Source organism: Vidua chalybeata, chromosome 6, assembly GCF_026979565.1.
Source record: "Vidua chalybeata isolate OUT-0048 chromosome 6, bVidCha1 merged haplotype, whole genome shotgun sequence".
Lineage (NCBI taxonomy): Eukaryota > Metazoa > Chordata > Aves > Passeriformes > Viduidae > Vidua > Vidua chalybeata.
The window spans coordinates 33,820,108-33,842,680 of record NC_071535.1 but is presented as its reverse complement, the minus strand read 5'-3'; the positions used below and the strand labels follow the sequence as shown (position 1 = coordinate 33,842,680).

General features: G+C 45.5%; 2 protein-coding genes across 19 annotated transcripts in view; one reads left to right on the top strand and one right to left on the bottom strand.

Moving 5' to 3' along the window:
• Positions 1-286: 286 nt before the first annotated feature.
• EXD2 (exonuclease 3'-5' domain containing 2) lies at positions 287-20,047 on the bottom strand. 14 transcript variants are annotated; one of them, XM_053944808.1, is made up of 11 exons: positions 19,972-20,047; positions 15,898-19,771; positions 15,494-15,551; positions 9,090-9,495; positions 7,931-8,187; positions 6,768-6,894; positions 5,690-6,015; positions 3,182-3,288; positions 2,726-2,861; positions 1,632-1,988; positions 287-880 (listed from the first exon to the last, which is right to left on the bottom strand). In XM_053944808.1, exons 4-11 carry the CDS (start codon positions 9,426-9,428, stop codon positions 664-666), a joined length of 1,866 nt encoding a protein of 621 aa, XP_053800783.1. In that variant the 5' UTR covers positions 9,429-9,495; positions 15,494-15,551; positions 15,898-19,771; positions 19,972-20,047; the 3' UTR covers positions 287-663. The 14 variants fall into 14 exon arrangements, with proteins under 14 accessions (XP_053800783.1, XP_053800784.1, XP_053800786.1 ...); XM_053944809.1 differs by having other exon boundaries at positions 15,494-16,015; positions 16,866-19,771; XM_053944811.1 differs by having other exon boundaries at positions 16,866-19,771.
• The window catches only part of DCAF5 (DDB1 and CUL4 associated factor 5), a 72,023-nt gene continuing 69,304 nt past the window's right edge, over positions 19,855-22,573 (top strand). Inside the window, exon 1 of one of the 5 annotated variants that reach the window (XM_053944787.1) lies at positions 19,855-20,096. In XM_053944787.1, the coding sequence (XP_053800762.1) occupies positions 19,883-20,096 (214 nt within the window). In that variant the 5' untranslated portion in view covers positions 19,855-19,882. Of the gene's footprint in view, positions 20,097-20,241; positions 20,261-20,509; positions 20,604-20,938; positions 20,958-21,065; positions 21,582-22,573 lie in introns of those variants that run through there. The other 4 variants (XM_053944791.1, XM_053944790.1, XM_053944792.1 and 1 more) reach the window with 4 other exon arrangements.

The following is a 22,573-nucleotide window of genomic DNA, read 5'->3' as shown; positions in this document are numbered from 1 at the left end:
TCACCTCTGAGTCTCCTTTTCTCCAGGCTAAACACCCCCAGGTCCCTCAGTCATTCCTCACAGAGTTTGTGTTCCAAGCCCCTCACCAGCCTCGCTGCCCTCCTCTGGATGCACTCAAGCGTCTTAACGTCCTTCCCAAACTGAGGGACCCAGAACTGGACACAGCACTCAAGGTACAGCCTCACCAGTGCCGAGTACAGAGGAAGGATGACCTCCCTGGTCCTACCGGCCTCAAGGTAAAGCCAAGGGAACAAATATATGTCAGAAAAATCTAGAAACATTCATCTATTGTGCTTTTGCTGCCTTTCTCTGAACTCACTTTATTATGAGAGATGGTCTCAAGGCATCAGGCATCCTGGGAGCCAGAAAATGATTCTTCATAGTCACTTTGAGAAGACAAGTTCCTTTATCATACCACTCTTGCCCTGAACTAGTAAGTGACAGACTAGGATTAAACTTCCAAACCACCTGAAAGTTCAAGTCAATGGATTTAACTCTATAAACTGCCAAATTTAACTTTAACTGGCAAATCTGGCAGATCTACTGCTGCCTTTTTGCAAACCCAGGCCCCAGGTGTTAGTGGAGACATAGAAATAAAAACAGTCTTCCCATCTTCAGTTACATATGTCCATTAGACACTATCCAGAGTCCAGGAAGTTGGTTTCATGACAGCTTGATCTGAAGATCCTCCCCATACTTTTGGATCAACTTCACATGGTTATGGTCCACTGACCATTGCTCTGGGAGGTGTTTGGGCTTCATGCTGTCCAAGAAATGCTGCCGCCAGCGTCTTTCCAGCTGCATAAGGGAGCGCAGGCCTCCTTTAGCACAACACTGCACCACCTTCAGTCCATGTGGCACGTAGCTCTCATTGCAGATCCTGCCAGGACACAAGCACAATTTATTTTCACACAAGCCTGCTGTCAGACTCCAGATCTGTCTCCAGTGAACAGCAAGACACTGAAGATACTTTCTGCTGCAGAGTTTAATTACAGACAAAGGGTAAGCTAACCAAGAGGGTGAGTTTTAAGCTTTGCTTCAATGCCAGACTGCTTTCTGGAACACAGTTACACTGTAAACCTGGTTTCTCTGAACAGAGAAAGTGTTCTTCTTTACAGCAACACTAAACAAAGCTCTTAAGGTCTATTACAAGCTCCTCAAGAGACTGCAAATTCCTCAAGGCAAGAATTACATGAGCCTTCAGAGTGCTGAGCCTATCACTGAATTCCCCGCCTGTATGGGTTCTGAGTTACAATATCTGCACTTTACAAACAACAGCAAGCATAACAAGGAGAAAATACTCATTTCATGCAGAGATAGACACTTGTTAAGAAAAGATATTTGGGGAGACTTTGAGAAAGTGAAGAAGAGAAGACTTCCAATATAACTGTCCATCAGACTCTTTTCCTGATCTGTCCTTCAGAAGAAGTATAAAAATGTTGGAGCGGAAGATGGAGAACAAAAACAGACAACTGGTGAGGAGGAAGAGAAAGAGGGAAAGAAACAAGAGCTGCAGTTCAGAGACCAGTGGTGGGTTGAGGGGAGATGGGTATAAACAAAAACAAAACCAGTAAGAAATGCAATATAAACAACTAAAAACCTTACATCCAGCCTACATGGGCTTTCTATACCTGGTTTCCAGACCAGCTGCTGCCTGGAGCATCTCTGGAGTGATTGTGTCTGTGTTATAGAAGTCCTTGATGCTTTGCAGCAGCTCTGCCCTTCGGGGGTCAGGCAGGCTGTCTGCATTCAGCAGGGCGCGCGCCCCCGAGCGCACTTGCCTGCGCAGAGGGTCCTCCAGGAGACGCACACCTTCCTCGGAGCCGATGGGAGCCCCAAACTCCCGGGCCAGCTGCTGCTTGAGGTGGTTGTCATAGTAATTGGAGATGGCATGGCAGGATGTGCAGAGTAGGAGCACATCATGTGAGTTGTGGTCCTTCATCTGGATGGGGAAGTGTCTTCGGTATTCATGAGGAACAACATTCTTCCTAGAGAAGACATAACAGACAGCTCATTGTATTTGTCTGGAGCTGCTGTTCCCCAGTTCCTCCTCTTCCTGCCCCAGAAAGGGTTAGCTAAAACTAAAAGTCCAGGTAAGCAAAGATTACCAGGACACATAGTACAGAAAGTGATTATTTTTATTCTTTTCATTTGTAGTTCTCTTGCCAGATTTTCTGCATTTCTCTTTTTTCCATTCCAAAAATTCATCACTTTCAATTAAAGATTCATACTGTTAAAAAAAAAATCAAGTAATGCACCATGAGAAGTATACTTCTCAACTAATCAGCAGCAGACAAAAAGACAAAGAGAAAAATCTTCTTTTTGACCTCATGAGCTTCAGGCTCACCTAAACCTTTCAAAAATAAAGGATTAAGTAGTGGAAGGAATACTACAGCTTTTTTCAGAAGGGTATGCCACCCATCCAGTGTGTGTCAGCACACTGCTGCCCCTGTTACTCAAACTGCAGCACATACATGTTCTATATGCTTTGATCTCTCCTAGGATCAATATCTCCTGCCTCTGTAAGAGGAAAGGCTGGTCTCTTCAGTGTCTCACACAGCCAAACAACTGCAGAGCACTCAAACAGTGTCCTGTTCATGTTCCCCAGGACACGAACAAGCACAATGTTTCAGGCCACTAACCAAGCTTCTGGATGCCAAACTTGATGCAGACCTCAGCCCTGTTTTAGAAGACACATTTTTCTCCTACCCACTAAACAACTCACCGGATATAGGATTCTCGCTTGCCACAAACAACACAGAGGTTTTCTTTGACTGTCAGATAATAATCAACTTGAGACTCGGGACGTCCTGAAGGCTCAAACCGCAGCTTCACAACAAAAGGGTCTGTGCTAACTAGCTCTAAAAGGATAAAGGCAAAGAGAAAATATTCAAGACAAATTGTATTGGAGAGCTAAAATAATGATGCTACAACGTAAGAGTCATCCTAGTGAATCCCCAACAGTACTTCCAATAAGAAAGGATGCAAAAAAAATCCATGCTCCATTAGGAAGAAGAGAGAGATGAGAGAGAGGAGAGAGAGGAGAGAGAGGAGAGAGAGGAGAGAGAGGAGAGAGAGGAGAGAGAGAGGAGAGAGAGAGAAGAGAGAGAGAGGAGAGAGAGAGGAGAGAGAGAGGAGAGAGGAACATTTCAAATACCAACAGGAAAACTGGTATGCCTACCTCCAATCCCCTTGTCCAAATACCACTGAGCCTTCTTGCGATCACAAGTGCACAGGGGCTGTCCATCTGGTGCATGCAGGAAGCAGTTGTCATACAGCGGAGATTTTCTATGAAACAAGGGCAGTATTACAGCAGCTATAATAGCATGCAAAAAACCCCAGAGCTTTCTACAGCCCTGTGTGTCACACTGCAGATCAAGCAGCTTCCTCTGAATCACAGGAGTACCCCTAAACACAAACTTGAGGCTGCTGAGACTCCACAGTCTGCTGCTCAGAGAAGCAGTACATCTGAAGATTTATCCAGAGTTCACCAACTGACTCTAAGATATCTTTGCTCTCCTGCTGCCAACATAATTCTAACACTTGAATCCCAGTTTTCAAGAGATGCCATCAATGAAGACAGCATTTTAATAAAATTGAATTAGAAAACAAAAGAGAATTGAAGTCACAAAGGATGATGAGCTAAGAATAAACTCAAAGAGAGCATCAACTTACAGGCAAGGCAGTTTCAAGGATCAGCTGCCTAAGCCTGGATTTTAAGGTTTTTTTATGAAAACTTTTCTAAAATTTAGTGTGAATAGCAATTACTTTATTCACCCAAGAGAAATGGTCCAAAAACACTCCTGCAGCACTGGGAACTTGAACACATGAGTTAAGGAGAACAACAAAGCTGAGCTGATGCCCTCAAACACAGGCAGTGTGTTTGCTACAACTGTGCCAAACACAGTTTGCCAGCCTTTGGCAGTGACAAGAAGTCCTGCGTGAGCAGTCTCTGGCGGTTTGTGGCAGTGTGTGGAAGGGCTCTGTTTTGCAGAAAACTTTTCCTTACTCTGCCAACCTCCTTCAAACAAAATTGAAGCATGGAGCAGGCTGGGTTCAGAGAGGACCTGGAAGGAACTGGCCAGACATGTCACAACACACTGCAGAAAAGTTTCCTTTCCTCTCTACAGCGAGATTGTACAAATTTGTTCTCAGCAGAGCTCTACCAGCTATAAAGGTTGATTCATAGACTATCTCCTTCCACTGAGCATCAACAGTTCAGCTCAGCCACCATGATCATTTCAGTACTTCCCAACTCTAAATGAATAAACAGTAAAACTAAACAGACTTAAACAGAAAGGAAGAGTGAAAAAGGACTTTTGAAACCACATCCAGTGTTATCACAGACCAGAGCCACATTGCAGTACGTACTGTAAAAAGCAGAGAGTCTACAGATCTCTCATGAAGTCAGGCACAGTTAAAAACAAAAAATAAATAAACATATATGGGGAGATCTTAATTTGTCTTGGAATGTAATTTTGTTTAAATTTTAATCCTCCCATGAGATGCAGTCCTCCTGTTTTGCATTACACAGCCTCCAAAAAAAATTTAAAAAAAAATATGAGGGACTTGCTCTGTAAAACATAATACTGTTAATCACTGCTAATGAAATCAATACTATTGACTACACTAAAATTTCTTCATTGCCAATCCAATAAACTTAAAAAGAAGAAAACAAATACAAAAATGTATTTATTTCCCGATGATATTTACATATAATTTTAGTAATGTCCAGTGATAAATTTTATTAGATTGTATCCTAAAAAAAGCAAACATACAGATATCCCACATCTTCCACTGCACTGAGCTTAAAGCAACTTTTCAAACTTGTTTTTAATTTAAAAACAACTGAACTCTTGCTAGCAAAAGCTCGTAAGAATTTAGGATTCACTCCAAAAAATCGCCTGCAAGGATGGAAATCCTGAATCCAGCAACAGCTGCCTCTGCAAGGCTAAAGTAGCACTATTTTCTCCTCTTGCCCCCTGGCCAACCCAGAAGGGCACTGCTTTGCTGCTACCACAGGCTGTTCCTGCCTGTGCCCTCTGGCACCTCACATAGCATGTCTTACCCCTGCTAACCTCAGTTTTCAGTCCTGCCATCTCTGTAGCCATGGTGACATGGGACAGCAAAGGAAAAACAACAGTCCATGAGGCAGATCCTGATGAAAAGACAAGCTTTGTGCAGTTGCCACCTTCTCCTTGGAGAAGACAGGGCACAGCTGTTTGGGCAGCAGAATTACAGAATCATAGAACATGCAGAGTTGGAAGGGACGCCCCAGGATCATCGAGTGCAACTCCTAGCCCTGCTCAGGACACCCTGGACACCCAAGAATAACACCTGGAAAACCAACTGCCGCCTGCTAGGTCTCTGCTCTCTGGCTAATGCTTCCACGGGGCAGGGGGGGAAGGAGGGAGGGAGGGAGGCAGGCAGGCAGGCAGGCAGGCAGGCAGAAAGGTAGGAAGGCTAGTATGGAAGGAAGGGTAAAACTTAGAGATAACACCTCAACTTGCTCATGATCTAAGTAGAGATCTAAGTGCTGCCCCTGCTTTCAATACCACCTAGAGGAAAATGAGGAAAACAGGCACAGGATCTGACCCCCATGACTGTTAGATCCTGTGTTCCCTTTCCTAGCTTATATGATCTACTTTGTTTAATGACTAGAGCATTAAACAGTGTTTAATATACTCACCGTGCAGAATATCCCACACCCAGAGGCTTTCGCTTCTGCCTCCGTGGATCTCTCATTTGCTGATTGCCAGAGGGCTGGCCATTCACCCAAGATTTCCGACTCTTTGTTTTCTGAGGGGAACATCCCTCTCCACTCTTCTCCTCTCCTGTGCTGCCACTCTTTCTTGCTCTAAATGGGATATCCACCAAGCCCTGGCATTTACCCCGTGCTTTCTCCCAAGCAGTGACAGAGTTTTCACCTTCAGGTGTAGCAGGAAGGCTGGTAAATCCCAGCAAATGGAAGAACACAGCCACTGAGACCTGGGCATCCCTAGCAGCATAGAGAACCTGCAGAAAAGCACAGAAATTAAGATATTGACAAACAGCAAATACTCCCAGCATTATCAGTCTTTAGCACAAGGTACAGAACACCAGAAGCTGGATTCATTTCCTTTTGAAGTTTACATGAAGTTTTGCCAGTTGAGTGGCACTTTCATAACAACACCACATCCCACTACCTTGGGGTAGTGCCCCCAAGAATTGCAAGGGACTGAAAATATATTTAGGTCAGACATCCTCCTACCCCACCAATCCCTCCTTAATGAAAAGTTCCCTTTTAGCACACTGGCTAAGAGTATTCAGCATGGTTTTTTGTCTTGTCACTCCCTCTGCCGGTCACTGCTTCTGCAGGCATGTGCAGCTTGACTAAAGAAACTCGGCAGTCAGGGAAAACTCAGTGCTCTAAAGAAGGTGAACAAAATTTCCAGTGTCTCTCTAATATTGCACCGACTGCTAAAGACTGAAGAAAATAATAAAAAGGTGAGGTTTTGGCAATATTTCTTCAAGGGATCTTGCCTCATAGATCTTTCAGGACTAAAGGAAAACAAGGCTAAAGAATCCAGGGAGAATAGCAGAAAACTATCTTCATGAAAAAGGAGAGAAATGCAGGCAGTGAGTCTGAAATTAATTTTAGGCCCTGTCACACATAAGGTTTGGAGGTATAATTTGAAAAGGCTCAGATCTCCCTGTTGTAAAGCCTCTTTTGCAACTAAGAAGGTTACTCTTCCTCCCAAAACAGTAAGTTGAAGTGGAGAACACACCTGATCTTGTGTCAGTTCTTCTGCTTCCCAGTTGCTGCAACGCACATGAGGAGATTTGTCAAGCGGGAAGTTCAGGACTTTTTCAGCTAAAGACTTAAGGCTAAGGCAGTTGTGAAGTAGATCCTTCCTTCAATTCAACAAAGATAGTGAAACAAATATATTAAAAATAAAACTATACACTCATGCAAATTCAGATGGCCTCATACAGCCTGAACCTGTGAGAACACAATGCACATGATGCATGACTCAAACAGCATGCAGCTGCCTGTCAGCTTTACAGGCCCTCTCCCTCCTCTCTACTAAAATGTCCTTTCTAGATTTAGTAATTATCTCGTGTCTGCAATATGCAAAGCAGGAAAGGCTGGGAGTTAGTAACATTTAAGGCTGAAGTGTTTGGCTCTGAACTACTCCCTTCTGAACTAAAGAAGTCCATCATACAGTGATGGACCACTTGTCCGAGGGATTCATGAGAAGCCCAAGAACCAGGAATGACTTGGAAGAATCCTGGCCACTAGAGACAGGAAGTCCATCCTCAGTGCTAAAAAGGCACCAACAGGTCAGCAAAGTATGGCCCAGATCACTAACACCACACCCAGACACACATATAATTGTACATGAAGAATATTTGCAAGTAAAACATCTGTTGCAGGAAGAGTGAAAGATAAGAAAATGGCATCACAAGTGTAACTTTTCCATAGAAGAACTGTTATTAAAAGGGAAAATTCGAACTGGTTTATTTAGTAATTTTTCAAGAAATCTTGAAATTCAACAGGCCACTTACATGCCCTGGGCACATTTAACTCACACTTCTCGGCAGTGCATTCAAACATCTGCTGACACAGTGTTCATTCTTACTGCATTACATCACTGTGCCTGGACTTCTTAAAAGCTGAAGCACAGTACACAGAGAAGCCCACAAAGGTATCAGTCGGTGAGAGAAGACTAATGGACACAATTAGCAAATTAAATCCTCATTAAGATTTCATTTCCATTAAGATCACAGAATAGAAGCATGACATGCTCTTGGGCTGCAGCTATCAATGCCCATTCTCCAAAGCCACCCTAAGAATTCCAGACACCAGCCTGATATCATTCAGCTTATGCAAATCACCTAAGAAATATTTCCAACTCAAATGGACCTACCTCTGTCTTCAGGCACTTACCGCTGTCTCATGGCTAAATACCGGAGGTCCATGCTCCCTTTGACTGGAAGACCATAATCATTAAGCAATTTGCAAGCATCTTCCCAGCACCCTACCCCAACTTTCAACACAGCACTATCTGCCATGATGTCCAGCAGGGTCTTTGGAAGAGTCTGGCCACTGGCAACAAGCCTGGGCAACCGAACAAGAATGCAGAGGCCACTGGAAGAAGCCATCTGCAACAGGGATACAGGATTTGCTTTTCCCTCCACAGATACCTGTAATGAAGTAAAAAATGAGAGTCCAGGTTACTGTATTATTAGTAATACTGGAGCTGAAGACAATTGCAAAAAAGGCCACTGAAAGCAGAAAATACTTATCAGTTTACACGGTCAAGTATTGTTACATGTCTCTAAAAATTCATGACAAGTTATGTGGTCTTTTTCACAGTATTACTGTGCCCAAGCTACTTTTTGCCACATTCCCAAAAGAGAATCTTTCCCCTTTCACCCTTCCCCTGAACAGCTGAGCTGGTGGAAGATATCAGAAATACTTTTGAATCCATTTCAGCACAAAGTCACCCACTATATAAATGTGTATGGCAAACACATTGTTTAGCTGTGGCTTATATGACTGTGGGGTGAATAATTTCCAGTCAAAACAATGGCTTTATAAATTACTTTAAGCCTGTTTGAGATATCACACATGTAAATGTACAAGCAGAAGAGGAGCTTTGTTTTCTGGTTGTCCCAGTGAGTTTTATCTACGTATCAGCATTATCCTCCTTTTTGGACTTAACATTCTTAAGATATTGTTTCTTAAATATGTAGCTGGATTTAAAATAGTGTAAGCCTAGTGATTCTAGTAAATCACCTTTAAAGAGATATTGCACAAAACATATAGCGCTATATTTAGCCATACAATTGTTACTATATTTAGTAAAGTCAATTTACCACAGGAACTCAGTAAACAAATACATCTGGTGAATTAAAAACTTAGCATATTTAAATGTAAGAAGAATCAAAATTAGCAGCTGCTTCACTGCTATCATGACAGACAATCACAGATTCAATAGTCAACCCAGTGGTATCTGTTTAAGCAAAGAAATTGCTCCACCTTCAATGATTTCCCCATGCAATTTGCAATCTAAAGGAAGGAGAGGCGCTTCTTGATCACTCACCCACTCACAATCAATTCCAAGAACCGGCCACTTCTCTAGCTCCTTCTTCAGCAATGGTTCAACATGATCCCACTCCTCCTGCTCTGAAACTATCACTATGTCTGCACCAAGGGTCCTCTCTATCCAGAAAAAGGTGGGAGATCTGAAGAAGGAAAGCACCTTCTTATCCTCTGCCTTAATGAGTTTCTCATCTTCTGACTTTACTGCTGCTTCCTCTTGCTGACCACTACAGCGTGTTTTTCCTTTCCGACGCTGGGTCGCTTTCCACAAAACCAGGCCCCCTAGTGCAACACCCAGCAGGGTGGCCAAAGTAATTGTCACGGCTGTTTGCTTGGCCATTTTTTATTGTGCTTTCTCCCCCTTCACCTCACCCTCTCAAAACAGCATTGTGGGATTTCATCGTGGCCTGCAGAGAAAAATAAGAGAGAAAGAAATTAAAGACAACTTATTAAAATGTGTTTAGAGATATTAAACACATGCAATGCTATCATAAGGTTCTAGCCATAACTTGTAATCTTGACAGAAAAAAGGTCTGGGTCCCACTTTGATAGACTGGGGGCCTGTGGACAGACTGCTGCAGTGATGGACTGGACAGGAAGAGGAGACCAAATGCTGCTGTTGATCACACCACTAAAAACCTTAAAGAGAATCCATTAAACTGGTGCAACTCGGTGCTTCCACAGACTCTGCTATTCCAAAAATAAACTAGTCACGGTTATTATCAACACCTTTTAGTTCAGTTTGTAACTAGATCAACCTAAACAAGGGCAAAATGAAATTGCTGCAGAATAAGCATGTCTGTTCACGCTTTAGTAAATAAGAGGCATTTATTTATCCATTACATTCACATCCATACTAGGGCCAAATGGCCTTCAGGCGTTGAAAAGCCCTAAAACAGCACCATTTTATTTAGCTGTCCCTCTACCACACAGAAGTTTAGTACCCCTTCAATAAACTGGAATCAATCCTGCTCCTCCATCCCAACTCACCACGTTGTTTCTAAAGGGCTGTCCTTGCGCACACTTCCCCACAAGGAGAAGTTCGGGTGTCGACGCTACTCCAGCATCGACGCTGCACAGCCGCTCCCAGCACCTGCCTGAGCACCCCCAAAGCAACAGGTCGTTCACTGCCACCCCGTAAACTGGGCGCGAACACCGGGTGCAACGAGCCCGCCCGCAGCGACGGCCTCTCCCTCGGTTCAACAGCCACTACCCCTCTGAGAACCGAGGGGTGCCTGTGATCCCCCGCCGGGGCAGGAGAAGCTTCGATAAGACACCCCAGCCCCCGCTCAGTCCCGGCGGCAGCGGCGCACCAAGGCCCGGGGGCGGGCCCGGGCTCCCGGCCGAGCGCTCCTCCGGGCCGCTGCCAGGCCCGGTGGGATGAGGGCAGGCGGGGGCGTCCGCGGCTCCTCTCGGCACCAGGGGGAACGCGCTGCCCGCTTTAGGTTCGGTCGCGGTTATCTACCCCGGGAAGAGGCCCGAACGCCGGGAGCGAGCACGCGGGAGGCCGCGGGCGCACCGGATCGCGCACCGGCGCACCTGCAGCCGCGGCCTCCCCGGGATGCGCGCAGGAGCCTCTCCCCCGCGCCCGGCCCCGCCGCCCGCCCGCGGCCCCGCCGGGCGCCCACGGATCCGCCCGTTGCCTGCGTCCCGCAGAACGGCTGCGTCCGGCTGCAGGAACGCCCCGCGGGGCAGTCGCCACACACACCGGGAACCTTAGAGTGGCGGACGCTTCCTCTGTGCCGGTGGTGCGAGCGGGCCGTGGGCGCCGCCATGTTGTACGGCAGCTAGTGACGAGGCGGCTATGTCGCTAGGCAAGCTCCAACGTGCCTTCAGCCGGGGCAAAATGCTGGCACGAATACTGAAAATCCAGCTCTTTTTAAAGGAGATTTTTGGAGAGAAAAGTGCGGTTTGTTGTCTCCGGCTAGGGCGGGCTTGAGGAGCGAGCCGCAGCGGGCGTGAAGTCACCCACACGCAGAGCACCGGGGACCCGCGGGGCAGGAGGGACCAGATAGAATGGGAAGTAAAGAACAAAGGCAGCCAGGAAAATAAATAGCAAATCGCAGCCACCTCCAAAGTGGCAAACTGGAAAAAAAACAAAAAGGAACAAATTAAATGGAGAGTGTTAAGAAATTAACAGAGGAACATGTCACTTAAACATGACAAGTGATTGTTCCCGCCGTGTATGCGGAGAAATACGAACGTTAGAAGAGTGACACCACAAAACCCGGACAGTGAGTGTACAGGCAGCTGCTGTATCCAGAGTTACAATCATCAAGCTTTGAGGTCATCACTGCTAAAAAGCAAATGAGTTTCCAGACCAAACTCCGTTGCAAATGAGAGGATCTGAGCACTCAGTTTCTTCAAATTCCTTTGCATTTCCCACTATCTCCGAGATATTGTGCTGTTAGCTTTCCACCTAGCTGCATGTATTTGAAGTAGAGACTGAACTCACAGAAAATACTGTGTTAAATCAATTTAACAATTTGACAGCATCAAATTTTGTTTTAACTTTGCCACTTAGAGTCATCAGGGTAGGAGGATCTCCCTAGCAGAGATTTGGTATTTAGCAGACACATTGTCCAAAGAGTGCAACAAAGAGGCTAATGGCTGGCACTGGCAAAAATCTTCTATAGAGGCAGTATTTTTTTTTAGTCTGCAACTCATCTTTATTCTCTCCCTTCTTTTTTTCTTAACTCATGAATGAGGTACAGACATCTTGATAGCTCACCAGGAAAACAGGTGATTTCCAGAACACTTTTTTAAGCAAATAAGGTCATCTCCTTATCAGAAATAAGATGACAAGGCTATTAATGGTTAAGCAGGTACTTGTTCTAATGACCTGATCTATACCAGCATGGTGTGGCCATATCAGGTCTCACTGGTGCTGGGGTAGAATCGGAGTTTTGTTTTCCATTGACTTGCATCTGTATTTTGAATGTACAAATGCTTTATACCTTATAGTTACAGCTTCTGTATCATAAGTGTTTCTGCAAAGCCTCTCAGTCTTGCTCTACAGTGACAAGACTTTTATTCATTTTTATATTAATTCACTGAGTTACAAAGCATTGCAATCTCACTGCAGTAACTCACACCTTGTCTTTGGTTCATTCTCCTCTAGAGGGAAGGTCTGCATCTTCCTTTCAGTCACAGCCTGGCCCCAGCTTCTCCATCCATCCATCCATCCATCCATCCATCCATCCATCCATCCATCCATCCATCCATCCATCCCCTGTGCTCCGATGCTGGTGTAGAATCGGAGTTTTGTTTTCCATTGACTTGCATCTGTATTTTGAATGTACAAATGCTTTATACCTTATAGTTACAGCTTCTGTATCATAAGTGTTTCTGCAAAGCCTCTCAGTCTTGCTCTACAGTGACAAGACTTTTATTCATTTTTATATTAATTCACTGAGTTACAAAGCATTGCAATCTCACTGCAGTAACTCACACCTTGTCTTTGGTTCATTCTCCTCTAGAGGGAAGGTCTGCATCTTCCTTTCAGTCACAGCCTGGCCCCAGCTTCTCCATCCATCCATCCATCCATCCATCCATCCATCCATCCATCCATCCATCCATCCATCCCCTGTGCTCCGATGCACCAGACACAGCTGGACCAGCTGAATTGCAGGTCACTGAGCAGGAGCCAGCACTACTCTGAAGTTTCTCACGACTTGTGCTCAGAAGAAAGATGCATCATGTGCATGCTCAGGAAAGAAAGCTGGAGGGGTCTGGCAGTACCTGAGTTCTCACAGTCAGATGGACATGTTCTGCCTGTTTCTCTCCCTCTCTCTTCCCTTCACACATATCCCTCAAGGTACAGTGCTTTGTTTTGTATGGTCATTGGAATCTACCATAAACCTGGATTGCCACTTGGATGTACAGTCCCACATTTCCTGTTGTACCTGTGACTGACTGCTCACTCCCTGCTCCCTTGCTCCAGCATGTACATATCTGTAATGTAAGAGTCAGAAAATCATGGAACTGATCCATCTGTAAACCAGTTCAAGGACAAAAGGTAACACCTGGGGACACAACAGACCTTTCAAGGCCCAAGTGTTTGGACAGAGAACCAAGAGGATGATGCAGCTGGGCTCCAGGATCCAGCTGCCCTACTGTGGGGTAGGCAAGGCATCCTTAAGAGAACTCTGTCAGAGCTCAAGATAAGCACAAATACTGAACAAATCTGCAAATAATTTATTTTAGTTTCTGAAATAATAGAAGTGTAAAGTTACAATAGAGAAAAATGCAATAAAATACCCTAATATTAATTTCACAGTGAGAGTCTCACAGAGAAGATGCTAGCTTTTCTCCAAGTAAGAGGATTCTATCCCTGGTTGCATTTAAAGCCTTTATTTTTCATGGCATCACTGACATTGCAGAGTCCTGTAAGCCACAAGTCTCTTTAACAGCTTGTCTTATACCTACATAGCCATTTATTCAAGTATAAAGATTAAATTTAAAATAATTTGTAAAATTATTTAATAATATTAATAATATTAATAATATTAAATGAAAGCAACTGATGCATGAATGCATTCTGGCAAAAAAAAAAAAAAACCCACACCAAAAAAACCCAAAAACAAAAAACCAAGCAAACAAAAACCACAACCAAAACCAAACAAACCACAAGTTCCCAAAACCTGAATGGACATTGCTGAAGATGAGAAGATAACCAAGTGAGTAAACACCAACTGCTGGCTTAGCCTTACTTATAAGAAATCTGTTACAGCAGGTAACTGGAAGCCTTTACGTGGTAAACAGCAACATTTACTTTTCTGTGTCTGTAGCCTGATGTGAGGTCTCTGCAGAGGTCTCTGTCAAAAGACTAATTTTTAGGCTGATTTCCTAAGGAAAGAAGGCTTATGAAATTATTCTACATTAGTGTTTCTGCCTCTCGGTCCCATTATTTCCCCCACTTTCCTTGCCAAAAAAGCATGTTTAAACCATTGCTAAATTCCATCTAAATTTGTACAAAGGTAACAAGTGAAATGCAAAGCCAAATGGATGAAACAGGTCCTAATAAAGCTGTCACTGATAAAATGGTAAGCATGTGCAGACACTGCTTAGTATACATATGAGAATCCACACAGCAGTACCACATCAGGTCAAGTCCATAGGAAACCAGGCTTCACTTGTTCTGCTGATCACAGAAAAAATAATTATTTTTATAATGACATTAGCTCATCCTTTAGGAGGGAGAAGACTATGGTAAATGAGTCAGTGTTCAAAGGAAAATCAATGATCATGGAATATCAAAGGAGAGAGGCCCAAGTGAACACTGAAATTGCTGGTAGCAGACAATGAGCAGAGAGCTGCATGTAGTCCCCACTAGCTCATTAATAACATTGTCTTTGGGGCCTCATCCCAAGCTACAGAAAAAAGCCAAACTCACATTTCAACTTTTAATGTAATTTATCTTCCTTCTGTTGATGCTAGTAACACCATGACTACATATGCAAATAAGCCACTTTGAGCAGGGTTTGTTGTAACAGGGTTGATACCAGGAAGGCAGTAGAGTTTCTTTCCTCAAGAAATCAGAATGAGAGCAGTTTCAATCAGCTGTGAAGCCCTGTCCTAAAGATGGAGTCTCACACTGCAACCAGGTGGATAGAAGGTTTAGCTTCTGTTGAAAAGGCAATTCTGCTTCCCCCTTCTCCCTGTCTCAATTCTGCAAATACTGGTGCCTGCTTGATTCAAGGAATTAAGTGAGCAGAAAGCTAGCACAGCAAAAACCTGTGTTTTCTTCTGGTTTTAACTCCTGGTACTAATTCATCATACAGCCAGATCTCAGTGAAACTACATCTTAAGCCAAAAGATGAGTCAGTGGTAGCTCACTAAAGGGATCTGACAGTTTGCAGGTTTTGCAAAGAATCTGAAAAAAACTCAGAGGCGTAAAATGCCAGATAATCCCATGAGGATGAGTTGTATTAACATCAATCATCATCAATGTATTTCTTCCTTAATTGCCAACTCTTTTCATTGCCTATATAGAAAGAGAGATGATGAATTTCACAATTCCATTTCTTGAAGAGCTGCTTAGCTTACCCCAGTAGTTCAGTTCAGAAGGCACTCTGAGTCAGCCTCACCGTTTATGGCTGCTAAGAACATGACATCCTCCATCTCCAAAACTCATCTCCCAGCTGGGTACTCCAGACTAGCTTGTGCTGATTTTGGCACTCATTGGGACACTTCCATGAGCCAAATAAACACATGACAGACAAGCAGGTCCAATAAGTAGCAGCATCAGCACAAAGAAAGGGACAGAACAGAGCCACAAAAAAATAAAGCCACTTTTCAGTGGCCAGAAATCATTAGATTTGCTTAGCTGCATGTTAAACCTACATAGCAGAACAGCAAGCCCCAAGAGGAGACATTTGAGAAAAAAATCCTTGTTTTTCCTACCTTTCTGGTCCATTAAAGTCAGCAAAAGGAGAGAAACCCTGAAGCCGCCAAATTTTCACTAGAGGGAATAAATTACACAAGCAAAATTATTTTTTAAAAAATGAGATGGCTAAAATATGATATAGTCTTATTGGTTTACCCTTTCTTTCTATTTACCCTCAAAAAAAAATGGTATAAATAAGCAAATGAATAAAAGCCTTGACTCAGCTCTACTTTCCTAATTACACATTCACTCTCTCTGACTCACTCCATAGACATCCAACTATCACTGTTCAAACTTCTCAGTTTCCACTCTGGATTAACCAAAGACAATCAAAGGTTCAACAGAACCCCAAAAAGAATATTTAAATATCATCCTTTCTCACCTGACACAATCAATCATGCTTCACTTAAATACTTTTTACCTATTTAAGACTTCCTAGTGTTTGACAGACTCTCAGAGAACTGTATCCTTGGTCTTCTGTTACCCTCCTACATTATCTCTGAGTTAGCTCTGGGGAAAGGAGCAGATCCATAAATCATCTGCAGAAAGATATTAATTTATTTGTATTTTAGATGAGATACCTCTTCCTGTCCAAACTCAAAACAGGGTCTTCTCTCTTCTGTGAATGACTAGCAGGAAATTAGAGCTCAGCAGAGCTAGAACTCTTCCCTGAAAGCCCTGTTATTATCTTCTTTGTGAGTATCCATGGATAGCATCACCAGTTTATCTGCCACTCAAGCTTGTTTGTCAACTGTCAGGTCTGACTGAAATGACTTTGTAAATCCTAGCACCCAGGGTATATACTTCCATGTGGCAGCTCCAAAACAGCCCTCCAAAACATCCTTGCAGCTAAGACCCTTGTTCTCTTGCTGATATACAAAGACTGCCCTAACACCTCTCCCTCCAACATTAACCAATACAGCTCCTAACACAACAGCCACTGGAAATGCCACAGTCTGACAACAGAGCAAAGCTGTCTGTAGGCCTCCTATTAATGATCAATACACCTCAGCCATCAAATAGAAACAACTAATGCAACTTAACTGATTCTCCCAATTCAAATTTGTTCAGAAAAAATGTTGAAGGGGTAACTTTGTACCAGCAGACAGTAAACCCTGACCAGTTATTGTGAGTCCTTCCAGAGGCAGAACCAAAAATCTGTAGCATAGACAGAAGCTAATATGAGAGTAATGTGACACTTTACTGCCATACCTCATCCAGATCAATTTGGTATTGCTGAGACACTCAGCTCTGCACAACCTTGGAATTAACAACTCTGAAACTGCAACACAAGACTGTTTACATAGATCACTCTAACCACATCACTTCTCTATTTTAAGGATTCTCCTAGTTCCTTCTTCTGTATTGCATCAAACATTATTCACTTACCTTCATTCCCAAGGCCATCTACAGCAAGTCACCACTCTGTTCATTATCTCCTATTTCCTTTCCAGTTGAATCCTCCACTCTGTTGCCTACTTGTTGAAATTCCAGGCAAAACATTTTTGTGCTTCATTTCATGCTGCTTTTGAGACATGGAGGAGAGTATGAACATGCTACAGAATTAAGCAGCTCAAGCAGTGTGTATAGACAGACTCTGGCTCTGTGTGCCTTTTGAGTCTGGCCAGGCTCAGTCCAATTTGGTTTGTGACAACTAGTCTCGGTATAGCACCCCCATGCTAACATGTCCCCCAGAACAGCAACTTGATGAAGTTTGATCTGTTTGACTAACTACTGTTGGTACATTGATTCCATTGCAAGCTGCAGAATGTTCCTGTTAAAGCAAAGATGCTTCACTGATGTTACTTCAGTATGACTCAGGACAACAGTGTATGTGCTTTGGAGAGATAACAGCACTCTGGCTTTATTAACATAGACACCAGTAACTGCCCAAGGAAGATATCACCTGTATAGGCTATGATAACTTCCTTAGGTGTTATATTCAAAATTAAATCAAAGAAAGGAATCGAGAGAGTGAAAAGAACACAGTACAGTTTTTTAACCTATATGGTCATGTCATTGAGCAGAACAGATTGACAGTCTGCTATTATTTTTCTTTTAAATTCTGACTGCTTAGAAATGTGATTTTAAAAACCCCAACAAAACAAAAACAAACTCAGTTAAATCTTTCTTAAAGGTCCTGGAACTGGGGGCTTAGGAAATAGTTTTATTTCTATGCAAAAACATTTAAGTACATAGTTTTCCAGGAGACTGGATCCAGAACGTGGAAGAAAAAGCACTGGAGATTTTATTATATTGCATATTTATTTCAGTACAGAAACCAAAGTTACTTAAAGATATTCAACCTGAACAATACTTTAGGAAAGGGGAAAAAGTGAAATCTTGCTGAGTGAGCAACAGTTTCTGATATAATTGTAATGGTGCAGAATGTCATGGCATGCAAGCAACAAAGATATAAAAAATTATTTTATAGCAATGTCTGAAGCTTACTTGTGTCTGAAGCTAAGGTAATAAACACAAAACATGATGGATAGAGTCTTTGCCTCTCTATACTGAGGGTGGCTAGACATGTTACATTGCAGTAGTTGACCATCAACAACTGTAACTAGAAAACATCCTTATGTACAGTTCAGATTAGAAGAGATTAACTGCTTTGTTTTCACTGCAGTTGTGAAGCATTGTTAATTGTTAATGTTAACACTGTTAATGTAACTTCTTACATTCTTTTTTTATTCCCAATTAGAAGAGAAAGATTTTATTTACTTTTCTTATGTGTTAAAATTAAGGCTATAGTGTTGTCAAATAAAAAGCTTGGTCTATGCAGAATTTGATGCTCTTTCTATAATCTTATCCAAGAAGAAACCCAAAGCACGTAACTGACTTTTTATAATGAAATAATTTCTGTTTCTATGGAAAAGCTGTCACTGGAATATGGCAGCAGTCTAAGAGTACTCAGTCACCTTGCCACATCACAGTTTATGTCAGGGAGGGTTTTCCCCCCTGCTTATTTTAAAGTTTCAAGACTCCTAATTCCCAGCAGATGCAGTGCTACACAAAAATGGCCAGGATGGTCAGGCTAATTCCTCTCACCTTCTGAAAACTGTATCTTCCCTAGTGCCATGGGGAAATACAGACCTGAAAGTTTCAAGCTGCTCATTTTGAGCACAGGCAGCATGCAGTCAGCTGCAAGGTGGGACTGGGGGTCTGTGCAGCGCCTCATGGACATCACTCTTTGAATGACACTCCTGTTGCCTGACATGGCATCAGATGTTACCTGAGAAGTACAGGGTCCTGTGAAAGAAAAAAGATATTCTTATTCCAGTAAGGTAAAGGTTGGGGTATTGTTAGGCAGTGAAGGACAACACAGGTCACTTCTACCTGGTTAGCCAGCTGTGTTTTGGGGTTTAGTTGACACTGCAGGGTAAGAGAAGAATATTCATCTGTACTTCGAGCAGTCTTCCAAGGGCTCCAGAAAGATCTACTGACTCACTTCTGATGGGGCAACCCTCCTGTTTTCAGTGTTGCTCGGAAAGGAGCAGGAGAGAGCAAATTATCAAACCCATAATAACTATCATAGAGAAAACAACCACAACCATAACAAAAAAAAAAAAAAAAAAAAAACCAAATTCTAAAGCCCTTTTAGATGCTTTTATAATGCTTTCAATTCCCGTAGAAATCACTCAGCATTTACAGAGGACAAGCCCCATTGCAAACCGCCCCGGCACTTGAGCGGTTTTCCCCCTCATCTTCCCTCCGGTGCGTTGCCCGCCCGTTGCCTCAAGGCGGGCGGGCCGGCCGTGGCTCCGGAGCGCTCCCTTCCCATTCACGGCTCCGCGGGAGCACCTGCCCGCCCGCCGCCACCTCCCCGCCGGCCGCGGGGCTGCAGGCGGCACAGGTCACTCAGCCGGGCCGGCTGAGCGGCGGCGGGACGCGTCCTCCCGCGGCTCCTCCGAGTGACGGGTGTACCCGCTCCCCGGCAGGTCCTCCCAGCGGCGAACGTGTCCTTCCTCCAAAAGGTCCCCGGAGCGGCGAGTGTGGCCGGCCCCCTGCAAGTTCCCGCAGCGGCGGCGAATGTGTCCTTGCCCCAGGAGGTCCTTGGAGAGGCGAACGTGTCCGTCCGTCCCCGGAGTGGAGAACGTTACCGTCCCCCCGCAGGGGCGAGTGTGTCTGTCCCCCCGCGCCGCTCCAGCAGCGAGTTAACCGGCGGCGGCGCCACGCTAGAGCCGGGCCGGGCGGCGCGGGCTGCAGCTGAGGATCAGCTGCTGAGGGAAGCGGGGAGGAGCCAGCGGGATCAGGAAGCGGCGGAGTGTCTAACACCTCTCTGCCATGGCTGGCTAAAGAAAAATCATCATAACCATAACAAGGGGGGAAGCGGGGGAGGGGAGGCGGCGGCGGGGGAAGGGGCGGCGGGGGAAGGAGCGGCGGGGAGCGGCGCAGGCGGCAGCATGAGGAGGAGAGGCAGCCGGGGGGGCAGCATGCGGTCGGTGGTGGGGTTCCTGTCCCAGCGGGGCTTGGAGGGGGACCCCCTGCTCACCCAAGACTTCCAGCGAAGACGCCTGCGGGGCTGCAGGAACCTCTACAAGAAGGACCTCCTGGGCCACTTCGGCTGTGTCAATGCCATTGAATTCTCCAACAATGGAGGCCAGTGGCTGGTCTCAGGTAAAGCGAACGCTCCCGTCCCTCACCCCCTCCCGCCACCCCCTCCCCAGGAAGCATCTTCCTCCCCGGCCGCCTCCCCTGCGGCCCGGGGGAGGGGAGCCGCGGCAGCGCTGCTCAGAGCCGTTTGCCAAATCCACCGGTGCCCGGGAATGATGTTTTCTTAAGTAGGGATCTAAAATGGTTGACAGGTTTTAAATTCTACTATTATCAGGGGGGGAGCCCTGGTCAAAGTTTTTACGAGAGTGTTTCCCGGGCGCTGGGGGTGGGAGCTAGGGGTGCCTTTTTATTTGGTGGCTCGCGTGTCTTTCCTCTTAAAAGAGGATTTTCTTATTTTGGGGGGACGGCGACGGAGAAGAAGCAGCCCCGCGGCGCTCATTGTGGGCACCGGGTGACATTTGTCAGCGCCGTGCCCCGGGCCGGGGGTCAGCAATCGCTGCCGGGGGCAGGCGGCGGCCCCGAGTTTGGCCGGGGAGGCTGCAGTACCGCTCGGCATCGGGCGGGAACCGGGTCGGTTTAATCGAGGGACTTGGTCACTTTGGGGCCACCCCCACCCCATCTTCTTTTGGGGGAGGGGAGTCGGGTTTTGTTTTGTTCCTCCTCCCTCCCGTTGCAGGGCGCGTTTGTGAAAGAGGGGGATATATTTGTGCTGATGGTTTTTGGCTTAAGGTCCCCTCTGTTGCCTGCCGGGGGCTGAGGGAGCCATAGGGGTGGGGGATGCTGTCAGGTAGGAGGGAGACGAGGGCTTGACATCAGCTGCGACACGGACGACGGGGAAAGGGTCTGCACCCCCAGCCAGGGAGGGGCTGCGGGGCTCGGCGGCCGGCTGGCCGCCTCTCCCCACCCCAGCAGCGCTTGGCGCAGGTGCTTCTTCCTGCTTCCCCGCCTCCGGTCTCCGAGAGGCGGCAGGGGAAGGAGGCAACTTGAGGCCGGGGCCTGGCCGGGCGCTGCAGGCCGCGGTCTCCTCGGGCGGCTCTTAGCGACAGGCCGGGGAATCGCGGGCCGATCCCGCCCGCGGCGCCCCGGGAGCTCGGGCGCTGAGGGGTCGCGGCGCTCTTCTCCCGCCAAGCCCTCGGACCCCGCGTTCCTCTTCGAGGGGGCAGAGACCTTCGAGCGGCGGGGAGGGAGCTGCCGGCCCCGGAGGGACCGCTCGTATCGTGCCGCCCCGGGCAGGGCAGGGCCGCCGAGCGCGGTGTCCATTGCAGGCCGCAGTCGGGGGACGTTGTGTCCCGGCCGCCCCTCGCCCCCGGGGGAAGCAGGCTGGAGGGAGCGGCCCCCCTTCCATTGCTCTCCCGCGGCTGGGGCTGCCGACAGGTCCCTCCCCAGGAGCCGAGCAGCAGCGGGAAAGGCCCGTTCCCTGTCGTGTGGGAGCGCTGCCCTCGGGGAGATCGCAGAGGTCCTTAGCAGCTTTGTGGAGAGCGGTCTCGCTTGCCGAGGGGTTGCTGACCTGGTTATTAACCGAGGGCCTCGGTCTTGCCTGTTCATCTTGTAAGCAGCGACAGGGGCTACTGAGGAATGTGATGGGGACATGGCTGAGCAGTGGTGTCTGGGCAGAGGTGAACTATATCACACAATGGTGTCAGTAATAACTTCAAAGATCATTCAATAAAAAGTTTTTGTGACTGGTTACTTTTAAGCAAGGGCAGAACAGAAACCCTGTATAAACGTAGAGTGGCAGCTGATACACTGAAACCTTCCTAAATTTAACATTCTTACATGAAGAAATTTCAAGCATATTTCCAGTGATTTCTGAAGTAAGGGTCCATGAAGGATCTTAGTGTTACTGTTAGGGATTCTTTTATCTTTATGCACATGCAGCTTCTGAGATATGCATCCATTTAGCTTGTGAATATATGTATATATACATACATACATACACACATATATATGTATATAAACATGAGTGTGTATTGGAAAGGAATGTTGATTCACCCATTCTAAAGCTCCCATTTGTGCCAGTTGTCATACTGGTTTGTACTGGTCCTTCTCTAGTAGAAAGTGGAATGATGTATTTTTACTTATAAAGTGCTACAGAGAGCTCAAGTGTATCTGCTTTTTTAAATTATTATTTTCCATAATAAGTGATGGAGACACCACTAGTATTTTCTGTTCTTCTTGCTCAAGAAGGCCTCAGGATATACTTTAGGTCTTGCCATATCATGCACTTACCTATGATGACATCCCTTCTTTAGGCATAAGCATAAACAGTCCAAGGCTGGAATGGACTTTTAAGAATTAATTTTGTCCAAACTGCCTGAATCAAGGTCGGTGCAATGAGAGAATGAAGGGAGAGTTCACATCTAGTGGATATGTAAAGGGAAGGCTTTCAAGCAATGTCCAGTTTTCAATTTCCTAACTTTTCATAGAGCTTCAGAATGTTCGAAGATGGTAAAGTTTTCCTCCATATGCAGTATTTACATGCTACTAAAATTCTACCCTCCTTAAAAAAAGAATTACATGTGCTAGTAGTGCACAACTTT